Source organism: Dipteris shenzhenensis, chromosome 19 (assembly GCF_047967505.1).
Source record: "Dipteris shenzhenensis isolate YYH24624 ecotype China chromosome 19, Dip_SZ_1.0, whole genome shotgun sequence".
Taxonomy (NCBI): Eukaryota; Viridiplantae; Streptophyta; class Polypodiopsida; order Gleicheniales; family Dipteridaceae; genus Dipteris; species Dipteris shenzhenensis.
In genome coordinates this window covers 35427349-35447189 of record NC_141614.1, presented here as the reverse complement: position 1 = coordinate 35447189, position 19841 = coordinate 35427349, and the positions used below count along the sequence as shown (strand labels likewise).

The window sequence follows — 19841 nt, the reverse complement described above, 5'->3', positions numbered from 1 at the left end:
ACCAAAGGGGCTAAGGATAATAGCCTGATAATCCTGGCACTATATGTGGATGATATGCTATTGGCTAGCAAGAATACTTATGAGCTAGATGCATTAAAGGCCAAGTTGCATGAGGCCTTTGATATGAAGGATTTGGGACTTGCAGGTCATATTCTTGGTATTGGCATCACGCGTGATCGGAGTAGGAAACTCCTTTGGCTTTCACAAAAAGAGTATGTTACAAAAGTATTGCAGCGTTTCAATATGGAGGGGGGGAAGGCAGTGAGTACTCCATTGCCTCCATATGTGAAACTGAGTCATACAGATAGTCCCAAATCAGAAGAGGAGAGGGCCATGATGGCTAAGGTTCCTTATGCATCAGCGGTTGGGAGTCTTATGTATGCTATGATAGCTACTAGACCAGACATTGCATTTGTAGTGGGAGTTGTTAGCAGGTATATGGCTAATCTAGGAAAGAGGCATTGGGAGGCAGTTAAGTGCATCATGAGGTATATGAAGGGTACCAAGGAGATGTGCATTTGCTTTGGTAAAGGAGACATGCGTGTACTTGGGTACACAGATTCAGACTATGCAGGACATGTGGATAGTAGGAGATCCACTTCTGGTTATGTGTTCACCTTTGCAGGTGGTGCAGTGTCGTGGATGTCTCATGCACAGAAGTGCATTGCTTTGTCTACCACAGAGGCTGAGTATGTGTTGTAGCCACAGAGGGTTGCAAGGAGGCTATATGGCTTGATCGGCTAGTGGGAGATTTGGGGATTCATACAGGTGTACCGACATTGCATAGTGATTCCATGAGTGCTATTCAGCTAGCACGGAATCCGGTCTTTCATGCAAAGACCAAACACATTGAGGTCAGATACCATTTCATTAGGGAGGTACTTGAGGACAAGCGCATAGAGCTTGTCAAGGTTCATACAGATGATAACCCTACAGATATGCTGACGAAGAGTCTACCTAGTCACAGCAGTTTGAGTATTGTCGTGTATTGATGGGCATTGGATAGTATGCTCACTGGTTGTTCTCCCTTAAAGGCACATTGTCCTTTAAGTGGGAGGTTGTGGGGGTTAAAGGTCACTGTGCCTTCACCCCAGTTATGTACAATACTCAAACACATATATAAATGAATGAAAAAGAAGATTAGGGTGGTTCTGCACCCACCAAAACTTGTGTGGCTCTCTGTCTCTCTCTCTCCTTCTTCCATTCTTGCTTCTGTTGAGAGCACTCTCATGAACAAATCGTTCATCATTTGCTGGAAGGTAGTAGGAGCATTGGTCAAACAAAAGGCAATACGAGAAACTCGTAGTGGCCATACCTGGTACAGAAAGTGCTTATATTTATGTGTTTAGCATAGATACGGATTTGGTGATAACATGTATGCAAACCAATCTTAGTGAAGTACTTCGCTCCAGCCAATCGGTCTATCAAGTCATCAAAACGAGGAAGAGGGTATTTATTCTTAATTGTCACTCTATTCAATCGTTTATAATCTACACACTTTCTCCACGAACCATCTTTCTTCTTTCTTAGGAGGATAGGTGCACCCCAGGGTGATTTATTTGGGCGAATATAATCCATATTCAGATAGTCTTGTAGTTGTGAAGCTAACTCGTCCTCCTCGAGTTGGCTCATCCTTCCTATAAGGTGGAATACTAATAGGTTGAGCCCCAGGTACTAAATCTATGTGATGATCTACTGCTCGTTCTAGAGGTAAAGCTTTCAGCAATTGAGCAGGGAATACATCCATGAAATCATCTAACAATGTTCTCAACTCATGGTGTTGAAACATGCTTAATTTCAATTTTGTTATTAACAGAGATAACAAATGAAGAAAGCGGAATCAAAACACACCAATACACATCATAATGAGAAGTGTTTATTATATTTCGAAGCTCCATCGCAAATACAATAGGTCCCTAAGAAGAGGGAATATTATCACATTGAATACAAAATTGGGTGTCCTTGTCCAAAAAAGAGAGTTGCTTCTGTAGAGTATGTAGTATGCACATACATTTTTGATGGTTAGACATACAAGTTAAAGGAGCAAATGGTAAGCATAGGGTGCCTAACATGCTGCATTTGCTTAAGATGCTTAGTCCTATTATACCACCTAAATACATTTGTCGTATGCATTGCAACACGTTGCATTTGCATTTGCAATAGCATTGGGATTCCTTCAATCTCTTGTTTGTGAATCTTCCTCATATGTTCGGCAACTTGCATTTTATGTTGAGCATCATAATAGCGGTGGTAGTCCACTTTGATGTGGCACCAATTACATATGGTGTGGGGAAAGAGTTCTCCATGAGATGTTGTTTGGTGGGTGTAAGTGCTTGCACACAAGTGGGCTCTCAAAACCAAACAAATATTCGTGCACATGAAAATTTAAGGTGTAAAGGGCATTGCATTAACATTTGTTGTATCATAGCATTTTCCTTCATCCATCCTATTAAATTTCGTAGTTTCATCAAAATGCTCTCATGATGCCACAAGCTTTGCCGGTGCTTGGGCAAGTTGATGCTCAATCATCCCTTGTTTAAGGTCTATTAGGATAACTATCTTTGAGTAAGAAAAGGCTATTGTAATACATGGTGTTTAGGTCTATATTTAGTAGTGATTCAGTGACATTGCATTTTAGATTGGACCTACTTCTTTAATGTGCTTGTATCTCTATCCACTCATATTTGGTGAGTGTGGGTGCACCAAAAGAGGGCAACATACCTCTTCTAAGTGCATTAGAGGACTTAGCTCCCCATCCTTATGCATGGCCAATAGATGTTATCTTTAGTGTTATACCGCTTCAAATGAGATGCTTGGGTGTTTATATATACATCAAAATATTTTTACAATAATGTATTTTATTTAAATGAAATTGATATGATCAAATGATCAAAATTGTAATCTCATGAGATAGATAAAGATTGAGATTGCAAAAGGAAGGAAGAGTAATGACAAAAGGAAGAAAGGGAGAATCTTTGTCTTCTGACTCTTGAAGAGAACGACTTCCATCTCTTCAAAATGCTTCAAGATATTGCTATGTGCATCTTGCATATGAGTATAAACAATCAAATAAACAAAGACTTTCAATTTACAATCATAACAATATAAAAATACAAGGAGCAAGTCTAGTCTAATTTTGAAACAAAGGCATCCATGGTATTTTCCATATGTACACTGCTGCTCAGGAAAAAAATTAGAATAGGTTAACATGTTCATACTCTTGCTTAATAAAAATGCAATTCACTTATGTTGGGTCAGTGTAAGAAGTTGCAGAAGAAACTATTGGAAGAAAGGAGATATTGGATTGATGGTTTTGAAAAATATAAAGATTAATGCCTCTTGGATGCAATAGAGTATGAAGCAACACCCACCACTGAAGTTGATGTGGATGACAACATGCATACAAGGGGTTGGATAAGGGAGTCACATGATGGCAATGATACTACTACATTGCAGTTGATCTTAGAATCGTATAAAAAAGTATTGATATCATTGAAAAGGTGCAAGAGTGTGCTTGGTGAGAATTCAATGCCAATAAAGAAAGGGATGTTGACTACAAATGATGTGGTCGACGATAGCAAGGAAGTGGCAATTCAAGGGGTTGTACTCAAAGATGTGGTAACAAGTAGTGGTAGTGTATGGAGCCATGGAATGGAGTTCGTACTCAAAGATGTGGCAATAGCTAGTGGTAGTGTAAAAAGCCATGTAGTTTATACACAATATGTACCAATACCCAATGGCAATTAGGGTGGATTTTTTAGATGTAATGTATGGACCGAGCAGAAGTAGAATCTAAGGATTGCTTTGAGCATTTATTGAAGAGCATGATGATGGTCACTTCTCCCCAAGTGCAATTCTTGCTTGTGTTTTTGACAATGGACCATGTATCAAGCTTGAAGAAGGAATTGCAAGGGACTTGTGGATAGATTGTCCTAATTTTGCAAGGTCTATGGATGGTATAATCACATGTGTGCTGGTGAGTAAGGAAAGAGATTTCAAATGAGTGGGTGCTACACTAAATTGCAATATAATCCCTCAATATGTTGTGCAAATGCCAATGCAAAATCAAAGATGAAAAAGAGTCAAGTGAGGAATATGATTCATTTAACATGTTGAAAAGAAAGCACTCACATGTCATGAAAGATACATCACATGTTGTCAAGAAGATGAGTATATGTTTGATTTGTTTTTTGGGCGGTTAGCTACAATAGAGTCATTCAAGGGGGCTGTTTTTTTAGTTATCAAGTCTTTAAAGAAGCTAGTTGAGGTCTACTCCAATGATCCAGATATGCTTAGTGATCCCAATATTTGTGAATGGCCTAGCTTGCATGTACGAGTGCCAATGTTGCATTAAAGGGCCAATAACATCAAACAATGTAGATGAGGAAGGTGGGGCAGATAAAGACATTGTAGAAGGATGACAAATAGTGCGTCGACCCTTCAATGGAGCGCAACATGAGCATTTGAAAACTCACGCTTCAAAGCCTTAGGAAGAAGAGAAGAAAGAACTAGGTCCGTGAAAGTGTCCTTATATAAGGTGTTCTAGCAATGTCATTATTTGAATATGTTATCTTCTATGTTCATATATACGGAGTATGATGTGCATCAAAAAATATCGTGTAGATATTTGATACTACCAATGATGGGAACACTTGGATATCATCAAGGGTTTGCTGTTCGATGGCAATCGATCAATGCATCTCATGCAAGGCATAATTTTCAAAGTTTGTGTTCAAAGAATCCCTATTCAATGATTCAATTTCAGACATTGTCCTCTCCCATAGTGATCATCATAAAGTTAGCCACCACTATCAATTCAAACATCTCACCCAAAATTTTCTTGCCTGATCATAATCTTGTCTTATGCTCTGATTGTGTGTGTCTAGTGTTGTTCAATTTCGAAGCCATCCCCGAAGCTCCAACAGAATCGTCTTCTGATCTATCCTTCATCTTCATCTCTTAACAGGATTGAAATTCGATTTTCTGTGCATGGATTCATGGTCCATTACTCGAGTTGAATTTTTGTAGCAGCTGCAAAGCTATTGAAATTGCTTCAGTGATCTAGTTTTGAGCTCCTGTATGGGCAGGCCAAAGCTGTAGAATCCACTCGGAGCCCACCGGACGGAATGAAAATGGATGTCCTTACGTCCTCCTCAAGTCTGCAGCTAAATATTCCATCACAGTGACCAAATAAAGAGGGGGTAGAACGAATAGAAAATGGTGGTGATCCTCGCTTCCTGCTTGGTAACTGCACCTTGGAGTCGTACATGAGCGTCAACCGTTTCTGTGATTTCTCCCGTTTCACCCAACTAGAGCCCCTGTGTGTGGTGGATGAGGAACAAGACCTAGAAGGCAGGAGGCACTCCCCCTCGAGCTCTGCTAACCATTTTCTAACGTAGGGAGTAGTACTCAAGAATGGGGAAGAAGGCATGCCCCACTGTGGGAGGGGAAGGGCCATGGAAGGAGGAGGAGATCAAGCGATGAAGCTCTCTACGGCGGGATTCAAGAAATTCAGCATAGGAAAAAACAGGTTCTTGGAGATTAGGGTGGGATTTTGATTTTTTTTAAATTTCCCCCCACACCCGCCCTCCTATGTGTTTTTTGGCCTACCTTGGTAGAAGGGATGGTTGTTGTAATGTGTTTCTCCCTAGCGAAACCAAAATGAGGTGAATCAAAATTTGAAAATATGTTTAATTTTGGATCGCTGTTGATTTTCCACAGCCTGCCACATGTTGTCCACAACGGCTATCTCAAAAAGGAGGGTTTAATGTAACTATCTATGTATCACATGGTAAGAGCTTCTATCATTTTACTGTAGATAAACTCTCTGTACTGTAGATATTTTTATGTGATCATATTTATATGGTTGTCTAAATATGTATAGTGTTGCATAATGGTTTTATATATGGTTATATACATGTTTGTATAAATGGTTATATATGTGTTGTATATATCGTTGTATGTGCATATGTTATATCTATGTTTGTATACATGGTTATATAAGGTTGTTTATATGTTTGTATCTCCATTTGTCCTCACTTCTATCGTGTAAAGGTTGTAATAAAATCAAATGCACATGAACATTAGATAAATATTCAGGTTTTCTCTCTAGGTCAAGTATATACATGTTTATATATATAGCCATTCATGTGTTTCTATATACATGTTTGTTTCAATGGTCATATATGTGTTTGTATATATGCTTGTTTAGACATGGTTATATATATGTATGGTTTGTACACACACACACAAACACACACACACACACACACACACACACACACATGCATGCATGCACGCGCACACACACACACATCTATGCTGTTATAAATGGATGTATATAGTATTCCTACATATCTTTAGAATTAATGTATCTCTATGTGGTCATGTATGTAATATGAGCATATGAGCATACAAGCATCAAACATGTGAACATTCAAGCATAGGATCATATGAGCACATGAGTATGATCATACAGACATATGGGCATATGAGCATAAGATCATATGAGCATATGAATATATGAGCTTATGAGCATGCAGAGCTCTTAAGGAGCCAAGGAGGTGGCCAACAAGGAATGGTTTGAGTTAGGCAAGAAGCATGCGGTCCATTGTTATACTTAATTTTTTTATATATGTTCATATATATGGTCATGTATATTAGCATTTATATGTTTGCATATATGGTTACATAGATATTCTTATATGATCATATTTGTGTGGTTGTAGAAATTATATGTATATATATTGTATAAATTGTTTTATATATGCTTATATAGATATTTTTATGTGCTCATATCTATCTGGTTGTCCAAATATGTATAGTGTTGCATAATGGGGCATCAAACATGTGAACATTCAAGCATAGGATCGTATGAGCACATGAGCATATGATCATACAAACATATGGGCATATGATCATATGAATATATGAGCTTATGAGCATATGAGCATATGAGCTTAAGAGCGTGTGAGCATACACACATATGAGCATATGTGAAAAAGAACACATGAGCATACTAGCATATGACCATAAAAACATATGAGCATTTGAGCATACGAGCATAACAACATGTGAGCATAAGAGCATAAACAACATATGGGCATATCTGCATTAAAAAAAGTGAGCATATGGGGCTAAGAGCATGCAATCACAATAGCATATGAGCATGTGACCACGCACTTATATTTTATATGCTTGTGAAGTTATATACTTATATTCTTATATTGCTATATACTTAATTACTTATTTGCTTGTATGTTTATATAGTTATATGCCTAGATGTATATACTTACATTCTCAGCATGTAAGTATGCTTATGAACTTATATACTTACATTGTCATGCCCCATGTTTAGGATCTTAATCACAAACATTTTAATCCTTATGCGTACAACCATTAGGACCACCCTGGGATGAACATGAGGTGACAAGCATACAAACATAAAGTATACATGTATATGTTAGAATAGTATCCATGATGCATGTATGGTATCTAAAATCTATACGGATGATATTTCCCACCATTGGATCAGCACCAAAATTTGCACAAGTCTTGAAATAATTGTTTCTTATGTCCTTGTAAAGTCTTAGGTGCATCAGATACCAGATGTGTGACAGGGAAGCAAGAATACCCATATTTGCATGTGGATGTGAAGGAAAAATGCAACAGACACCGACATCCATATATCCCACCATCGGATTGGAACCAAACTTTGTAGCGGTCTTATAGCAAGTTTTTTTAATGTCCTTGCAAAGGATCGGGTGCATCTGGTGCTATATGTGCTACCAAGAAGGCAATTTGCCCCCATCCACATGTCGATCATACGTATGTCAAAGAAAACTACACATCGAATAATTACATCCATATTTCTCACCATCAGATCTGCACAAAAATTTTCACAAGTCTTAAAATAGTTGGTTTCTATGTCCTTGCAAAGTCTCAGGTGCATCGGATGCCGGACGTATAATTGGGAAACAATGCCCATATTTGCACGTGGATGCTACGTATGTGAAGGAAAAATGTGCAATGGACATCGACACCCATATATCCTACCATCGGCGGATCGGCACCAGACTTTGTGGGGATCTTAAGAAAAGTTTTAACAATGTTCTTACAAAGTATCGGGTGCATCTACTAATGTATGTGCTACCGAGAAGGCAGTTTGCCCCAAGCGACATGTGGATCATATGTATGCCAACAAAAAATACACACTAGACAAGGACATCCATATGTCACACCATTGGATCGGCACCCAAATTTGCATAAGTATTAAAATAATTTGTTTTGATGTCCTTGCAAAGTCTAGAGTGCATCAAATGCCAGATGTGCTATCGGGAAACAAGAATGCCCATATTCACCTGGATCATACATATGTTAAGGAAAAATACACATTGGATTGGGGACATCCATTTGTCCCACCATTGTATCAGCACCAAAATTTGCACGTCTTAAAATAATTAGTTTTTATGTCCTTGCAAAGTCTCACGTGCATCATATGTGCCACCAAGAAACAAGAATGCCTGTGGATGCTATGTGTGTGAAGGAAAAACGTGCAACGGACACAGACATCCATATATTACACCGTTGGATCAGCACCAAAATTTCTAGGAATCTTAACATGTGGATGTGAAGGAAAAATACACATCATAGGAGGACATCTATATGTCCCGCCCTCGGATTGATACTACAATTTGCGCATGTCTTAAAATAATTATTTTCTATGTCCTCACAAATTCTCAAGTGCATTGGATACTGTATGTTCCACTGACGAGGCAGAATGTCCATATTCGCATATGGATGCTACATATGTGAAGGAAAATTGTGCAACGGACACCAACTTCCATATGTCCCACTATCATATTGGTAGCAAAATTTGCAAGGTCTTAAAAAAAGTGATTTAAATTTCATTTTGGCACTAAAATTTGCTGTATGTCATGCTAAGAATGTAGAATGCCCCAATCCAGATGTGGCTCATATTGAAAATGACATGAGATGGTCATGATACTTTGCACAGGCCATGAAATCACCTATTTTAAGGCTTTTACAAAGTTTCATGTCCATAAAATACCATTTGCATGGCTAGAAGCACATCAATGCATGTTTTTCAACACTCAAACATGATGCATGGTGAAAAACTAGGAAATATCAATTCCAAGCCATGCAAATGACATCAGATGGCTATGATACCTTGCGTAGGCATTAAAATTACCGAGTTTAAGGCTTGATCAAAGTATTTTGTCCATCAAATACCATTTTCAGGGCTACAAGCACACCGATTCATGTTTTTGAATACTGGTGCATGATGCATGGTGAAAAACTAGGAAATATCCATTCCACGCCATGAAAATGACACCAAATGGCCATGATACTTTGCACAAGCCTTGAACTCACCCATTTTACTGCTTGCACAAAGTATGATGCTTACCAAATGTCATTTGCATGACTAGAAGTTGACAGATGCATGTTTTTCAATGACCATGCATGATGCATGGAGCGAAACTAGGAAATATCCAATCCAATCCATGAAAATGACATTGAATGGCCATGATTCTTTGCTAGGACTTGAAGTCACTTGGTCTGAGGCTTTTGAAAAATATCATGCACATCTAATACCATACGCATGGCTAGAAGTACAGTGATGTATGTTTCAAAAGGTGCAAGGTGTAGTAAAAAGGAGATATGAAAAAAAAAGTCAACACGCACCCTAAAATAAGGCCTCCTAGGCTACAAGATTTTATAATCCAATACAAGTCATCATTTATTAAACCTAGTAAGAAATTAGAAGTGAGAGAAGTACTAAAAGTTTTAGGAAATGTAAAAACAATGGAAAACTTTGTTTTCGTCAGTATTGGTGTTGGTATATACTGATGCCTATACTGACTCAGATAAACTTTCAAAAAGCAAACCCAAATGCCTCAGGTTAGCATTAAAGGAGAAGGCTAATAAAAAAGTAGTCCACATTCTCTTCATTTTAGTCCCTCCCAAATGAGCAGTCTAAGCAAAAAGTGCTTAGACAACCTAGCCGGTAGGGCAACACACCACTTAATATAGAAGGAATTTATTGCAATATCTGCAAGAAAGCTAAGACATACAAGTAGAGAAAGCTCATCTTAAGCATTATAAACTCCATAAAAATGCATCAACTAGAACAGCAAAGATGTTGGTTAAAAGTCAATGAGGTTGGTAAGCCAATAATATAATTTTCATGGAATAGGCACAATAGTATGCAGTTTTTGCTGCCATTTCTTAGTAAGAAAGGGTAGTCAAGAATTGGCTGTCATTTGGTGCTGCCAATTATTGTTAAGAAATGGCAGACAATAAAAGGTTGCCATTTTTTGTTGCCATTTCTTCCAAAGAAATGGCAGTTCAAGAACTAGTTGCCATTTTTAATTGTCATTTTTGCAAAAAAAAAGGCAATTTCATACATAAGAAATGACAAAATTGGAAATTGTGTGCCATTTCCTATTGCCATTTCTACCTAGTTTTGTAGTAGTGTGTGTGGAGTCTGAGAAGCATGGCCTAATAAAGAGTGCAATGTCATTGCACTACGACAGTGGAAGCCTGGAGGTGGATAAGCACATTTTTGCAAAAAATATGGCAATTTCATACATAAGAAATAACAAAATTGGAAATTGTGTGCCATTTCCTATTGCCATTTCTACCTAGTTTTGTAGTAGTGCATGTGGAGTCCGAGAAGCGTGGCCTAATAAAGAGTGCAATGTCATTGCACTACGACAGTGGAAGCCTGGAGCTGGATAAGCATCTACGTTGATGCTCAAAGCTATTGAGGTGTACCTATTGGCGGCTGGGAGCTCGTTGAGATGAAGTCGTGGGCTGAAGGTCAATGAGACTACAATGAGCCCGAGAGTGAAGGCCATTTGCAGAGCTAGGAGTCTGCAAGTCGATGAGTAGCCTTTGCTGTCAAGGATGTTGTTGCTCTCGGGAGTCTACTAGTCGATTAAGGGCTTGTTTGTTCCTATAGGTTCGCGTCTCTTGAGCTCCTTGAGCTTTTTGTGTTGAAGCTTTGATAGCTATTGCTAAGCTATTGTTGTGCTTGAAGTGAACTCCCCAGAATTAGAGTTCCACAGAGGCAAAACCCTCAAAGAATCCTCTCAAAGAACACAAAGAAGTAGGACACTAAAATGACCATAACTCCCTATCTGGTGAGCTCCACGTAGCTTAGCAGAGCGCTCTTCAAGCATGCAGGCTTCATGCTCCCTAACTGTCAAAACACTTAACCATTCCGATACTAACTTTGGGTTGATTAGTTGACCTCTTAACATCTCTCTCTCTCTCTCTCTCTCTCCTGCCTGCTGCGTTTGTGTCTCCCCTTACGTCTCCTCCTTGCTCTTACTAGTCTTTATGTGTGTTCCACGTTTTGCCTCTTTGTTGTGTCTGTTTACATGTGTGTTTGTGTGTACTTGTGTCTGTGTACTTCATGTGAGTTTGTGTGTTTGTGCCTATTGCCTCTCAGTGCTTGTGTTGCTGTGTTTGTGTGTGTCTGTGTTTGTAGAAGATAGAGTGTGTGTGTGGGGGGTGTTGGGTGGGTGTAAGGTGTGTGTGCCTTAGTTTTTTTCAATTTGAATTAGGTTAGGGTTTGTTTTGTGTGTGTGCGTGTGTATGATATTTTTGCCAAAAATACTCCATTTGACCCTTAGATAGGGAATTCTTGAAAAAGTAGATCCATTTAAAGTATGCTCATTTAGGGATCTTGAAAGGACAAGGACAATGCATGGATCAAAAGAAGCCAAATAATATGCCCTATACACCTTTAAATTAAAAAATCCAATTAATTAGTCTCCTTGCTCAAAGGAACATTTCAATTAGATGGAGACTAGTGTGAAAGTCAAAGTTAATGTAAAGTATAAATGGACAAATAAATTGAAAAAGGGACCAACCACAAAATGCCACATTATGAAACTCAAATGGAATCCATGTTGTGGAAAGCCAAAAAGTAGGCTACTCCCAAGAAGTTTCCCTTGCTCACTAGGGCTAGAGAAGCTCTCACTAGGGCTAAAGTCGTGAAAATGGTAATATTGGAGCTCTTCTGCTTGCATTTGCTCTGGCCATAGACTCTTCTTGTTTGTAGTGTGAAATGATGTTGTGCAAGGTGGCATACACACTGGCAACTCCTATAGATTACCAGGGATTTTGCTAGATCCTATTTAGTTGCATAATTGTGGGAATGTGCTTTGCGTGCCTAAAGGGCAGTGCTAAGGCATCGGTGCCCTCGAAGGGGTGTGCCTTGATGTGGGTTGAGCTGGGGTAGCACTCTCAGCCCCTTGCCCATCCCCAGTCCATGGTTGACAGAGGGATGTGAAACGCGCAGGAAAGGTCCACTAGCGTGTGCTTGCCTACCATCATTCCTTCCCACTTCACAGGTGCGGTGGCAGATTTGGTAGAAATGGGCACCGATCATCATTGGTGGCCAATTTGATCCCCTAGAGTGTTGACGGGATGCGAGTGGCATGCTCGATCTCAAGCCGAGTGCTGCAGAATCCGCGACCGAGCTGCGTGCCCCTTCTCTCCGTGTCTCCACAAGAGGGAGGAGGGGAGTCTGGGAGGGAGAGAATCCAGGTGAAGAAGATGCATGGAGGGGTAAAGAATCTCGAGGGGATATTTTGGGGGAGAAAAGGAAGTGTCTAGAAGGCCTCGAAGAGGCTTACCTAGCTAACCTCTAAACCCTTATCGTCTCTCTTCGTCTCTCCCATTTGGCCATTTCAGGGTTTAAGCTCCCTCTCTCCTTTGCCTCTGCACTTTCCTCGCCATCGCCATCGCCATGTCCCTTCAATCCTTCTCTGCTACCCTCCCCCCCCCCTCCTCCTCCCCCTCCCCCTCCCCCCCCCATAGCCTCTCCAGCTTCCCTTCCCTCCTCTTCCCTCGCTCTCGCTCCCTCAAGGTCCTTCCCTTCTCTCTTTTCCTCCCCGTCCTTTTTTCCCCCCCGCAACGCAGTCGCTCAATTCGCGCTTAGCATTCGCCATACCAAGCTCCTCTCATGTATTTTTTCGCGATACGAAGCTCATCAGATGCATTTTTCGAATAGCCGAGAGTTGTAACATTAGCTGTTAGACGGTTTGATGCGCATATATGACTTGGCCGTCGTGCGAGGTCGCAGCTCTTCTGCACTGTAAGCGTCTGCCGGAAGGCAACGTTTGAATGGAATCTCTCTTTGTTTGAGACGCCCGCAAAGAGAGGCAATGCAATGCCGAGAGTATGATAGCCCGCGTGAGGCTTGGCGCAGTTGACAGGGAAAGTCGAGTGCGTACAATTCTGGGATTTGGAATATCAGCCGGCCGTAACTATGGAGACAGAGGGCTGTCGATTGTTACAAAGGGAAAACGCCTGCAGGTTCAACTTTGTGGCTAATTCATTCTGTTTGCTTGCAGGCTGCCCGCCATGCTCACAGCTCCGACAGTCGACTATCTTCGGTTTCGGTTCAGAACTCTTTATCGTCCAAGACAGAGCTTACCCATTTCCGGCAGCCTCCGTGTAACATCAATGGAAGGGGCAGGATTGATTTTGAAAGAATAAGAGCTGACGCCATTGTTGCTGCGAGTGCCGTGACTGAAAAGGAGGCCGAGCCAGCACCGTCGGAAACCGGCGTTGAGACACACGCATATCAGGCTGAGGTGGGGCTTTGAATGTCAGCGTTCTCGGAGGTTATCTCCGCATGTTGAAGCAATGAGTACTGACTGCACCCGTTTCGAACTTGTGAATTTAGGTCAGTCGCCTCCTCGACCTTATTGTCCATAGTCTTTATAGTCACAAGGAGGTTTTTTTACGGGAGTTGGTGAGGTAGGTGCAACTATGTCTCTCTGTCTCTCTCTCTTGTCTACATGCCTCTCAATTCTGGCTCCTATTTTCTGCACTTCGATTGAGGGGAATTTGTAACAGTAGTTGGCCCTCGCAGCAATGCTAGCGACGCACTCGATAAGCTCCGGTTCCTTAGTGTTACGGATCCCAGTTTGCTGGAGGCTGACCCAGAGCTCGCTATTAAGATAAGAGCAGACCCGGACCAAGGGATTTTGGTGATCACGTAAGTAAGCAGATGCTGTTTACGTATCCCCAGAGCATGCAGCACTTCTCCACTGCGCTTGTGTATGACTTTTTCTTTTACTTTGACCAGTGATTCTGGCATAGGGATGACTAAGGATGATCTCATCACGAGTCTTGGGACGATAGCTCAAAGTGGCACCGCTAACTTTTTGAACGCTCTGAAGGTATTGAAATCGACCGTTTTAGGAAGCTTCTCGTAGTATGCTTTTTTGTTTTAAGCGCTTTTTGTTTGAGACATTTTAGTTAGGAAAAAGATATGGTTTGCTATGTACGCGCTTAACCTTTTATGGGTTTTTCAACAGGAAAATAAGGATGCGATAGGGGATAGCAACCTGATTGGGAAATTTGGTGTTGGTTTCTACTCTGCATTTTTGGTTGCAGATAAGGTATGATGTTATTGCTTTGTAAAACTGACGTTTGGTTTGTGAAGTAAGCGGTTTCTGTTTTCTCAAAGCCGTCTTTTGTCCTTTCAAGTAGCTTTTCTGTTGTTCCTCTCATGGATCGGGGAAAATTTATGCCTTCTGTCTTCTCAAAGCCGTCATCTGTCTTCTCAAGAAACGTCTGTCCCGTGTTTCGTCCTCAGAAGTGCTTGGGTTTGTATGCTTGTTGTACCTGAATGTGTATTGTCCCATTGGGTAGCTTCAGATGACTTCCCTTCGTTGGATGCCTGTGTTATGATAGTGTGCCCAATGCTGCATATAGATCAGAATCATGTTAACTTCTCCCAAATGATTATTCCTAATGCAAGAACAGCTAAGAAAAGATGGCTGGGGGCCCTTTTGCCATTGGTGTAAAATCAGAGGATTTCAAATCTTGTCATGGAAGCAAGTCCTTGCCATGCATGATGGGACTTTTGCTGACTCTTTTTGTTTTTGGATGATTGAGTTTGCCCATCTTCCTGGGTTTTGGTTTTGGTCTAAGCGTCAAGCTGAACAAATGTCGACTCTAGAGATCCCTGTTGCATGACATCCCATGGATTTCATTGCTACCTCACGTTTGTAGTATGGGGTACTAGAGTACTTGAGGTGGACTGAGGGACGCTGTATTCATTTGTCTGCAGAATTTATCCCTTTGTTATAACATCCAAATGTTAATTATTAAAATTGCGGCTACCTCGAGTACTGACCCCAGACCTTTTGTAAGCAGCTGTTTTGATGCTTTTATGTATTGGTTAATGAATTCTAATCGTTTTACTGCTACTTTGTGTCAGGTTCGTGTTTCAACCAGAAAACCAAACTCTGATAAGCAATATGTGTGGGAGGCGGAATCTAACAGTAGTTCTTTTATTGTTCGGGAAGAGACTGATCCCGAATTCATGATTTCAAGGGGTACTTCAATCATTCTCTATCTGAAGGTTGGACAACCTTTAACTTGGAACTTAAGCTAAGGTTCAGGGTCTGTATTGTGGTCTGCCCAGTGTGAATGTGTGAGGAAAATTTGCACTTGAATGATCACGTTTATAATGAAATGTATGCTGATATACTTGACTCCACTTTTTCAATACTGTTTGCTTATGTGTGCATCGTGTGCAGGAGGAGTTCATGGATGAGTTCACTGATAAGACCAAAATTGAGAATCTTGTGAAAAACTACTCTGAATTTATTTCCTTCCCAATATATATAGGGAAACAAAGAACCCGTGAAGTGGAGGTTGGGCTCAGTTCAGTTTTCTATTTTATAAGTTGATATTCTTAAACGATTGGTGTATGGATCTTGCTAACCATCTTCGTATCATAGCTTGGTTAGATTTTGGGGTTGTACTTACTAATAGTCCTTGTGGAATTTTTACAGGTTAAAGACGAGACTGCAACACAAGAGGAAGGCCAAGAGGTCTGCCCTATTCTTTATCGGATTGTACTTTGATCTTTATGAGCTCCTTGGTATCCACTAATGAGGCATTGCTTGTTAGCAGGAGAAGAAGAAGAAAGTCACTGAGAAGTACTACTCCTATGATGTTGTGAATGAGACTAAACCTATATGGGTAATGTGAAACATCATCCTCAATTTATCCGTCACTGTTTTTAGGTTTTTATTCTGTAGTACAGGGTCCTGTTTGTAACTAAGTCTATACATGCCTTTTCAGATGCGTAGCCCCAAGGAGGTGACTAAGGAGGAATATCTTGCGTTTTATAAGAAGACATACAGTGAATATCTTGAACCAATGGCATATACTCATTTCAACACAGAGGTACTGTCTACAGCATTTGACCTGTTACATGATTTCCTATTTTCTGGACAAACAAAGGTTCTAGGAATGCAGAATGATTTCTTATTTTCTGGAAAAACAAAGGCTTCTAGGAATGCCTGAAAATAGGCAGTTCTGGTTTGTTATTCAGCCTAAAAATGGGTTGGTCAAACGAAGACTAACCTGTCGTTGGGATATTCTTGGGTGGTTTTTACTGTACTGTCTTGAGTCCTTGTTAATACTGCTTCAGGCCCAGTTAAATTCCTGTTGCTTGCTGTTTGTATCTGCATGTCTAGCTTTCTGTGATGGTAGTATTTCCCCTTTAAAAAAAGATATTCATATAAGCTCTGTTAACTTTCTTGGCTAGTAGCCTTTAATCCTGATCCTCTTTCCACAGAAAAAAAGTGGAATTAAGACTAAACATAATAAATGCTGATGATGGTCATCCCTGATGTTCTATGTTATGTGTTGATCTATTGCTTACTTTTTGAAATCTCACCTTGTGAAATTGATCAATTTCCTGTGGTTGTAGGGTGAAGTAGAGTTCAAAAGTCTGCTGTATATCCCTGGAATGGCTCCATTTGGATCAGAAGAAAGCTCTTCGAAGCCTAAAAATATTAAGCTTTATGTGAAGCGAGTGTTCATTTCAGATGAGTTTGATGGTGATCTGGTATGTAGCCCAGATTTGTAGGCTTATTTAACAATTTGAATTTTTTGAAGAATTTGGAAGGTGGTTGTTTCTGCACATTCTCCTTGACAGAGAAATGACTACTTGTTTGCAATTTCAGTTCCCTCGGTACCTTTCGTTCATGAAGGGTGTTGTAGATTCCAATGACCTTCCACTCAATGTATCCCGAGAAATTCTGCAAGAGAGTCGGATTGTAAGTGCCATGTTGCAGTGGAGCTTCTTAATGTATTACTGGTTCTGTAGGTATTCTGCAGTACTCAAAATCAATTTGGTGGTCTATATTCCAGGTGCGGCTCATGAAAAGAAGGCTAACAAAGAAGACCTTTGATTTGTTTGATTCGATTATGAAGCGCAAGGACAAGGAAGTGAGTGTTTATTCAGTAACTAGCTTAGAGGTTGAAATATGGTAGTCAATTCTTCTATATTGTCCATTCTTTGCTATATACTAACTGTTTTTGATTGACCAGGATTACAAGAAATTTTGGAGGAATTTTGGAAGGTACATTAAACTAGGAGTGACGGAGGACAAGGAGAATCTCAAGCGACTTACCTCATACCTGCGTTACTACTCCTCCAAGCATCAAGAGGAGATGACTAGCTTGAAGGAATACGTGAAGAACATGAAGCCAGATCAGAAGGCAATATACTATTTCTCTTCTGAGTCTGTGAAAAGTGCAAGAAGCGCGCCATTTTTGGAGGAACTATGTAACAGGGATTATGAGGTTGGTATTTATCTTTCGTCCTTTTTCTTAAATGTTCCTGGGTTAATCTAGGTATAAGCATTACTTACATAGAATTGCTTTCTACAGGTGTTGTTTCTCACAGAGCCCCTTGACGAAGTTTCAGTCGCAAACATGAAATCTTACGATGGCAAAGACTTTGTCGATGTTAGCAAGGAAGATTTTGATCTAGGTATGATTCCAGTGTTGCACTTGCATACATAGAGCCTTATACTGTGGGAACAGTTCTCTATTGCTGTATTTGCTCCAATTGATGCATGCATGTGGTTAGAACCCTTTACTGTTTTGTTCGTATCCAAGTGGCTGCTGATTTTTTCCTTTTGAGTCTTTTAATGGTTGTGGCTGTTAGGTAGGTCAGTGTGCGTGTGTGTGGGAACTTGGAAGGCCATCTCAGTGACTCTTAAATTGTGGGCCCCTCAGTGATTCTTATATTGTTGACTTGATTGAAACTGATGTGGTATATAGGTGACAGCGAAGAGTCTTCTCAGTGTTTCTTAAATTGTGGGCTCCTCAGTGATTCTGACTTGATTGAGACTGATGTGGTGTATAGGTGACAGCGAAGAGTCTAAGAAGCTAGCAGACGAGTATAGTTTGCTTTGTGACTGGATGAAGCAGATATTGGGTGAAAGGATTGCCAAAGTTGACGTATCAAAAAGACTGAGCTCTTCTCCCTGCGTGCTCATATCTGGCAAGCATGGATGGTCTGCTAACATGGAAAGGTATTTGCTATGTAATTCTTCCTGTCAAGTCAAGTTGAGAAAGGGCTGTTAACTTGGTTCTTATAGTTTTCCATTCTATCTCCAGGATCATGAGAGCCCAAAATCTAGGAGATACTCCTGGATTGAGAGAGTACATGGCTTCAACACGGATACTAGAAATAAATCCCAATCACCCTATAATTCAGTATCTGGATGTAAGTGGATTGAAATGGTTTTTGTCTTGTCTTGTAAGTGGGAGTTGGTGTTGATCCTTTTCTGGAGATGTTCATGCAGGATGCTCGGCTTGCTGGCAACCCTGGTACAACTGAAATGGTTGAGCTGTTGTATGAGACCGCTTTGATGTCTAGTGGTTTTGTTGTAAGTTTGCTGATACCTGCCTGTGAATATATACTGTATTACCAGAAAATGGTCGATAATTTAGGAGAAATGCTGTGGTTCTGATCCAATGTCTGTTCATAATGGTTGTTTGCATTTTTATCCCAGCCTGAAGACCCGGCAGGTTTTGGATCACGTATATATGAGTTGGTGGCTTCATCAGTTGATGCTGGCAAAGGTGATGATCCGTGGGCTTCTCCTCAAGTGGAGTATCAAAGTCCATCTAAGAAACCACCAGCCCGCCCAGCTGCTCCTGTTGTGGAAGCTGAAGTCTTGGAACCTTAGAGTGCTACAAAAGTTTTGGAAGCAGGGGGCACAAAATCAGGGAGCACCCTTTCGACGTGAACTTATGTGCAGGACCTCTCCATTATTAAGCAGCCATTAAGTGAAAGCTGAGTATACAGTACTGTAGCATGATTATGCATAATGTGGATTATAGAGAGTCCTCAGGCATCAGGGAAGCTATGGTCTTTAAATCATCTCTGCAAGTGGCACAGAGCTTGCAAGGTAACACTTGGTTTTGAGATGAGGTTGGATTGTCATGAAATGGAGCCTTACAGGTTCATGATATTGAGATAATGAGTTTACATGCTTCATCCTTTCCTCTGTTCCATACTCTCTCTTTTCAGGAAAAAGTGGGAAGCCATTGCCATTAAAGTCTTTGGGAGGCTGACAAAATACTGATAGTGACTATGAAGGCTTCTATCTTAAGTCCTATAAATTAACTGCCCTCCCCTCCCCTCCCCTCCCCTCCCCTCCCCTCGTTGATCGTCAACCTTGTCAAGGATAGGTGCTTTGCAAATGACCCCTCTTGCATGAATGTAAATTTTCTATAAGGCTGTTAATATGCTTTTTGAATTGGTTGTCAGTGCTAAAATATGTAACCCTAGAGAACGCCGAAATCTCAACAATTAGTTTCTCGTTGATGTGAAAGAGTTGTGATTAAGTTAGGCTAAATGTTTTTGTATGTTTTCCAAGTCTCTCCCTCACTGCCATAGCCATTGCTTCCTCCTATTCATCCATCTGAAACACAGGCCAACTTCCCTAAAATATCTTGCTTCCCTCCTACGCCTAAGA

At 40.5% G+C, this 19841-nt stretch overlaps 1 protein-coding gene across 2 annotated transcripts; it reads left to right on the top strand.

Annotated features, from left to right (window-relative positions):
* The first annotated feature begins 12703 nt into the window (after positions 1-12703).
* LOC147890395 (heat shock protein 90-5, chloroplastic-like) lies at positions 12704-19366 on the top strand. Of its 2 annotated transcripts, XM_087390594.1 has the most exons (20): positions 12704-12901; positions 13389-13631; positions 13724-13797; positions 13913-14038; positions 14129-14222; positions 14361-14444; positions 15269-15412; positions 15591-15707; positions 15849-15887; positions 15970-16038; positions 16141-16245; positions 16775-16912; positions 17031-17123; positions 17218-17295; positions 17398-17652; positions 17740-17842; positions 18221-18389; positions 18475-18583; positions 18663-18746; positions 18873-19366. In XM_087390594.1, exons 1-20 carry the CDS (start codon positions 12782-12784, stop codon positions 19047-19049), a joined length of 2421 nt encoding a protein of 806 aa, XP_087246720.1. In that variant the 5' UTR covers positions 12704-12781; the 3' UTR covers positions 19050-19366. The 2 variants fall into 2 exon arrangements, with proteins under 2 accessions (XP_087246720.1, XP_087246721.1); XM_087390595.1 differs by lacking the exons at positions 12704-12901; positions 13724-13797 and having other exon boundaries at positions 13606-13723.
* The last annotated feature ends 475 nt before the right edge of the window (positions 19367-19841 follow it).

What these genes read in the sequence shown, in the direction of transcription:
- LOC147890395 (XM_087390594.1), top strand. Translation starts at nt 12,782, where the DNA reads ATGTCCCTTCAATCCTTCTCTGCTACCCTCCCCCCCCCCTCCTCCTCC. An exon ending in TGAAGCGCAAGGACAAGGAA is followed by an intron (nt 17,296 to 17,397) that starts GTGAGTGTTTAT and finishes TTGATTGACCAG; the next exon opens with GATTACAAGAAATTTTGGAG. An exon ending in TATGTAACAGGGATTATGAG is followed by an intron (nt 17,653 to 17,739) that starts GTTGGTATTTAT and finishes TGCTTTCTACAG; the next exon opens with GTGTTGTTTCTCACAGAGCC.